Here is a 7,081-nt window from a genome sequence, read left to right on the forward strand (position 1 = left end):
CCATAAGAAGTTTTTTCATCTTGTTAGACGTAAAATTTTCTTCTTCTTGAATATATACCACGTGCAGTGAATTTGTCGTTGCATTTTGGGTGACTTATATTCATTTGGCTTGACTTCAATAAAAGTTGCGACCTTGTCACGTGCAACTTTCGCATCCTCTTTAAATTTGTTTTCTTTGTAGTAGAGTATCTTTAATGGACAATGCGTTCCAGCTAATCAATTTTTTATTTTAAAGTAAATCACTTAGATATTCTTAAAAGTTTGTTTGTTTATTTGGGAGATTGACAACTATTTTCTCTGGCTATGAACAGCTGTTCTCACCTTGTTCCATGCAACTTTACCACCACCCCTTTACTTGTCTATATAAAGGTCAAGTTGGAGTAGTTTCTCTTCACAAAACAATTCATGCAACTCAACCTTGAAATTCATATTCTAGATAAGGGGGTTCTCCTCCCTTTTCCATACAAGAGATCTAAATGAGCTATAAGTTTTCAATTTAACCATTAGATCTGATTGTAGTGATGAGTTCAAACTTGATTTGCTACTATGAGATATTTGGCTTATCACCATGAAAGCATGTGGCTTTCTCTACAATCAAATGCACTTGTACTGTATGGTAATGCTTCTTCCTAGTAAATATTTCTAAAATAATGGTGTGCTTTCTCAATTTTAATATGTAAATTGTTCCTACCTAATCTTCATTATGATTATTACTTCTAGGCTTCATATCCTTAATCTGTAGGTTACATGTTGATTTTGAGATGAGGAGAAACATCTCATCTTTTCTTTGGAAAATTTTTAATCTCATATGTGCAAATATATCCTCTTAACTTTGCACATTATCAATTGTTGTAACTATAAATGCTTGCCATGCAGCTATGCACAATGAAGTGTTCATGTTGGGAAAAGGGCTGCAGAATGAACATAAATGGAAATGGTGAGAGATCTAAGAGATTTTATTTTCCATAATGGAAGATATGACTTTTAACATAATCAAAAAGTGCACCGGTGTTCAATTCACTTATGCATTATTATTATATTTCATTTCTATTTTTGGTTCATAATACATGGATTTTTCTTCAATGATGGAATTTTGGGCAAAAATTGCATCTAGAATTACACTCAATAAAATACTAAACAAAATTATAGGATTGAGATTTGATATCTGGCATCAAGTGCACTTCAAAAGTCGCTTTGCTTCACAACACTTCATTCTCAAAATTGAACCAAGCATTTTTTTTTTCCTGCCATAGTGATCCTTTTAAACAAAGTGCATCTATGTAATTTCTTTTATTATTGACTTGATTGTGTTCAAACTTGATATGTAATTTTTGCTATTTGAACTAAATAAGGAAAATAGTTGTCTTATCTCCATGCATATTTATTTGCTTTCTAGTTATATTGAACATTACTGGTGTACTATGCACTAACTTTAATTTTCATAGCAATATTAGTCCATAGATATATCAAAATGTCATTCTAAGGACACTTAGGCTAAAGGGTTCCTTATTTTACACCCTAGTTTCACATGCCTTTAAGTATTCACTAAAATGCAAAGACATCAGGATGCAAGTTTGTGCCTAATTTTTCAATTTTTTTCATTACGCTTCCTCCAAAAAAAGGAATTCTTCAACTGTGCTTTCTTTTTTCAAGAGGGGATAGTATATGTATGAATTTGATGATTTTTTACATGTGACAATAGGAAACTCATTAGTATTCACGAAACTTTCCCTGTATGTTGCAAGAAGAGTAGATATTGTCATTTTCTCATACAAAGCAACACAATTTCTAGGCAACCTCCATAGGATTTATAAATTAGTTGTGTTCTTCTGCACTAGTTTGAGTAGTGAGGTTGACAACTTTTGCTTTGTATTGTGTAGTTGGGAGAAACAACTTCAGGGAGGAGTGACTTATAGCAAATGGTTTCTGCTATCAAAAAAAATGATGAGAGAAGGAACAAGGAATAGTAAATCGAAGGTAACTATATGAGCAACTCCTAATGTTTGACACATAATGCTCATGCACTTTTTAAGCAAAGGGAATTGTATCAAAATCACGATTGGGGTTACGAAGAAGGATTCCTAATGGGGTGGCCTAATATCCTTGGAACAAAAAATGAAATTGAAAAAAAAAAATTAAAAGCTTAAAGCATCCAATCAATTCTTTTGGATTAATTTAGAAATGATGATTTTTAGTTCTATTTCCTTTCAACCATGAGGTGGAACTAACTTGATATTGATTTTGCTTGGTCTTTTAGGAGTGTAAGTAGGGATTGAACTTTGATTTATGTAGATTTGAACAAAGTATAAGCCCTGCCTAAAAAGGCCTAGCTTTGAAATGCACCAAATAATGTGAATCAAAATTGCTTAGGATTGAAAAAGCCTGACTCAAACCTGGCCCAATTACTATAGGGATTGGAAAGAATACAAGCAACTCTGACTATTAATGCAATCAAGGATTTTTCACTTCTAGTGGGAGTTTGTGTGTTAGTAGTATTTTGTGTTGTCAACACCCAATAATACATGGATACATTGTTTCGTTCCTTTCCTTTCCTTCCACAGCCATGAAAGTGCACGATAAATGTCTATCAAATTTGTATTTTTGGACTAAGTCCAATTCCCTTTTGTCCCATCCGGATTGGGAAGAGTTTTCTTGTATTTGTTATGATTTAGGAGAGTGATTTAACTCACCTCTCCCCTCTATTTTCTTCTCTATCGTTCGAGAGGATCTAAGCTTCTTGCTCATCGCTCCTTCAATAAATTTACCCTTTTTAAAAAAAAAAATACATGGATACATTGAAATGTAAAAAAAAATAAAAATAAAAATAAAAACAAGAAAACTCTAATTAGAAGCAGAGGGTGTTGATCTGTAAGTCTAAACCAAATCTAAATTTCTAAACTACATAAATTTTCAAAGGTAAGATAAATGCAAGACTAAGGCTCATACTTACAATATTCCTTTCAATTCTCAATCCAAAACTGGTGCATAATTTCATTTTTATTTTTATTTTTATTTTTTCCTCTCACTTAATTTCTTTTATGCTAGCATATGTTGTAAATAAAACCTATTTAGTCATTCTTTAAGTAACAAAACTTTTTTCTTTCATGCAGGATGGTTTAGGTTTCAACTTTGATGCTCATAATATGGGATATGGTCTTAAACACAAGTCGAATAGGGCATCACAATGCCAAGGTGGTGACAAGAGCCACCATACGGTAGAAAAAACAACTCTCATAAGCCCCACTATAGCACCACCACCCCTCATGCCCCGAGTTTCAGCTGCCTTCTTTCACTCAAATTCCATGTATTATGTGAACCCAATGACAGAATCCCTCACTCCCGAATTAGGCGTTTTCGCACAACATAGGAAAACATTTACATAGGTACAAAATTAACATTTTAGTTTATAAAAATTAGAAACAAAGTAAAAAACATAAAATAAAAACAAAATTTTATAATTTGAAACAAATAGAAAGGACTATTTAACGAAAATCATTCTGAAGAGATTGGGTAGGCACTTCGCTGTTTCTTGAGTTGCAATTCTCATCCTCCCTTGTTTTTGTTGTAGGGTGGAATTGGAAACCTGACACAGAGCTATGCAAACTTTTTTCTCTATAAACTAAAGAAATTCCAAACCTATATATACACACTTAAACTCAACTTCACAATGCAAAATGAAGACAAAAAAATATGCAAAACAAAAACAAAAAACAAAAAATGAAAATGAAAACACAGAAGAAAAATAAACCAGGGGGTGTTTGATGAAGAAGAATTCAAAGGAACATGACAAAGAAAAAAGCATCCTAAGAAAGATGAACAAAGGTTTAAAGTAGCTTCTGTTGGGGGATTTAGGAACAATAATCACACACAAGCAAATATAAACAATAAAAATGGAACACTAGATATAACGTGATTCGGTCCAATTTGATGTATGTCCACGGAGCACACCAATATCACTATAAACTGGACGAATAAATACAAGGAGGAGGAGCCACTGATCAACTCAACTCTCTCTCTCTCTCACACACACAATACTCTGGTCCTCAACACACTCTTCCACACAGCTCTGTTCTGCACACAACACAACTCCACACACACACACACACACCTCATTTATAGCCATGGATGGAGGGGTGGAAGTCAACTAAGGTGGGCAAGGAAGGTGAAGGTGGCTGGCAGTTTCTACCTACTGCAGCTCAAAATTCAGCATAAGTAGCTGGGTTGGCAGCTGCCTTCTCTACCAACTGCAATCTCTATAGCTTCTACTATGTTCATCACCTCAAAGACCTCTACTCATTCACACGCCTAATGAGAAGGTAGCTTTTATTATTTCGTCAAGTGGGTTCTCTTTTTTTCTTCTTATTTTTCTTGTTCTTTTGGGTATTTTAATTTAATACATAAATAACATTTATGTGTGGGATAAAGGTTGGGACTATTGTTCAAGGAGTTAAAGAATAGTGACATTGGGTCTCTTGATTGAGTTATACTTTTGCTTAAGCTGAGGTTCTTATATGCAACTTTTTGTCTTTTATATATATAAAATTTCTATCTTAACAAGGAGAAGGAAGCTATGAGAGCCAAATAAAATCTTTCCTTCGATTTGTTCTACTTTTTTTAAGTGAAATACAAAATTCGAAAGCAAGGAACAAAAAAAAGAAATAGAAAAGAACACTCTTAATTATATAACAATTATCATACCATTGTTAAGTTAAAATTAGCTTTTTTCTATGTGTTTTTTATCCCAATTAATAGAAAGGGGCAAAGAAAAATCTAACTAGCCTCTTTTGAACGAAGGCATCCAAATTGTAATAAGAGATTTACACTCTAACAAGATATATATAGACACCCACCCACTATTGTAAATCCATTTTTCATCTATGAAGGGATTTGAGCCTTTAATAATTAAGAGGCATGTTTTTTTTCCTGATATATAACCAAAAAAAAAAAAAAAACGTGAATCTAACTCTTCATCTTGAGTCTAAGTCTACAATCCAACATATCAATCCCTCATTAATTTCTATTGTGACTCAGTGTATAACTTCATCTCACTTGTTTGTGAATTAATTTTTATGGCAATCTATGCCAGGAATTTTGTAAAGAAAAATGGATTGTCCAATAGTAAACATTGGATTCTATGAGATAGAGCCCTTCTTGAATATGATTAATTGAAAACAAATGGTCCAAAAATTTTTAAAAGAGAGAAACAAAGATCGCAATATTAGAGAAAAAAAAATGGATTGTCCAATATTACACATAAGATTTTGTTATATTTCTTGATAAATAATGTATTTTTTATTTTTAAAGTTTAGAAAGGAAATTTTTTAAAAAAAGTTAATTTTTAATTTAGTGCAAATTTGTGCACTTTTCTTTATGCTTAGATTTGTTTGGTCATGACTTCATGCTATGCTACACTTATAAGTGTTTTATTTCTAACTCTGTAACTCTTTCCTTTGGTGTGAGGAACTAGTATGTCTCTACTAAAAAGATCGACCTAGCGCTCAAACCGTTTAATGCACTATCCAAAAAAAGTATAAACAGTCCATGTACAACTCTGTTAACAATCATTCCAATAAATAAAGAATTAACAGATTTTGTTTTGCTCACTTGAAAAATTCAATGGATAGAAGACCTAAAGATCACTTTCCCATGACTTTTGCCTAGGGATGCCTCATCCTCTTGTCATGCAATGTCCGACACCCAACTCCTCGCAGGGATTATTGGACAATCATCGTCGTCATCGGCATTTGGTCGGGAATATTAACGGTAGGGGTACTTTGTGATCACTTGGAGGAAGTAGATAACTGCCTTAGAAACCTTGATTCTCTTCCCAACACCAAGGAGTGGCAATACAACTATTCAATATTTAAATGCTTTAAAGACAACATTTCTAACATGTGATGATAGAGATGATGGAAGTGAAGATTGGATGCAATAATTAAACAAACATTTTTTAAACTAGGTATTGTGAATGTTATAATTTTTTGTGGTGTAAATATAGGAAGGGAAAATCTTCATTTATAAGAGCTTTTTAAAAGTTGTTGGGGTTGTTATATATATATCCTATATATACTCATTCAATGGGATTGATAAACGCAATTACTATGTGTATTCTTTTGTTTATTTGCACCACCACTTTATAATTATTATTAAATATCATAAAAATAAGGTGGAAAAATAAAATAAAATAAATTAAAAAACAAGCCTTGAGCCTAGGAGTTTATTATTTTACTCCTAAAAAAGAGATCCTACAATTAGCACAAGATAAGAGAATGGGTGATTGCCTGATTGGGTAAATTAGGTTAAGTTATGAGCTTGCCCCTTTAGACACAAGATTCACTCATAAGAAAAGGGCTTAAAAATGTTTTTGAACGTTTTATTTAGTTACCCAACATAGTATGTGTAGAGACCCGGAATAATAATAATAATAATAATAATAATAATAATAATAATAATAATAATAATAATAATAATAAAGAAAAGGGGAAAAATCTGTTTGGTGCAGACCAAACTGTCGACGGTTTGGTGAGCTCAGGAAAACCGTCAACGATTTTGAATTACTGAGGTTCAATAAAAGTAAAATGGCAAAAATCGATTTGGTTAAAAACCAAACCATTGACAATTTTAGGAAAACCATAGACAGTTTTGTCCGGGAACAGCAACCTATAAATAGATCCTAGTTCATTTTTTTGAAAAAAATTATAACTCTCTCACCCTCTCTCTCTCTTCAATGTCTCTCTAAATTTCAGTCAAATTGACGATCAGACGTCATTTCAGGATCCTAACTTCTATCCTTAGTAGTTTAACCGGAGCAGATTTGTCATTTGGGGATCCTAGACACCACTGCAAGGATAAGTTAAGGGAAATAGATTATGTTAGTTAGTTTTGGAAAATTTAACCAATTCAATTGTAGTATGTGATTACAGGAATAATATATATATATATATATATATATATGTTTTTCTAAATATTCAGGCATATGAGTTATTTTGGAGTTTTCTTAACGAATATTGTTATTTGGAGCCTAAGAAGTATTAAATGGGTATTTTTCTAAGATTTGAGTAAGTTGGAAATTTTGGAATAC

The 7,081-nt window shown here is 32.3% G+C and overlaps 1 protein-coding gene across 3 annotated transcripts; it reads left to right on the plus strand.

Annotated features, from left to right (window-relative positions):
* Positions 1-391: 391 nt before the first annotated feature.
* Positions 392-6,092, plus strand: LOC131144171 (uncharacterized). Of its 3 annotated transcripts, none has more exons than XR_009133744.1 (5): positions 393-616; positions 877-937; positions 1,881-1,977; positions 3,111-4,316; positions 5,662-6,092. XR_009133744.1 is itself a non-coding variant. In XM_058092619.1 (4 exons), exons 1-4 carry the CDS (start codon positions 547-549, stop codon positions 3,381-3,383), a joined length of 501 nt encoding a protein of 166 aa, XP_057948602.1. In that variant the 5' UTR covers positions 392-546; the 3' UTR covers positions 3,384-4,455. The 3 variants fall into 3 exon arrangements, 1 of the variants encoding a protein (XP_057948602.1); XR_009133745.1 differs by having other exon boundaries at positions 5,712-6,092; XM_058092619.1 differs by lacking the exon at positions 5,662-6,092 and having other exon boundaries at positions 392-616; positions 3,111-4,455.
* Positions 6,093-7,081: the final 989 nt, after the last annotated feature.

The sequence above is a fragment of the Malania oleifera genome, chromosome 12 (genome assembly GCF_029873635.1).
Source record: "Malania oleifera isolate guangnan ecotype guangnan chromosome 12, ASM2987363v1, whole genome shotgun sequence".
Classification (NCBI taxonomy): Eukaryota; Viridiplantae; Streptophyta; class Magnoliopsida; order Santalales; family Ximeniaceae; genus Malania; species Malania oleifera.

Coding starts and splice junctions, on each gene's coding strand:
- LOC131144171 (XM_058092619.1), top strand. CDS start 547: ATGAGATATTTGGCTTATCACCATGAAAGCATGTGGCTTTCTCTACAA. Junction 617..876: donor AAATGCACTTGTACTGTATG/GTAATGCTTCTT, acceptor CTTGCCATGCAG/CTATGCACAATGAAGTGTTC. Junction 938..1,880: donor AATGAACATAAATGGAAATG/GTGAGAGATCTA, acceptor TGTATTGTGTAG/TTGGGAGAAACAACTTCAGG.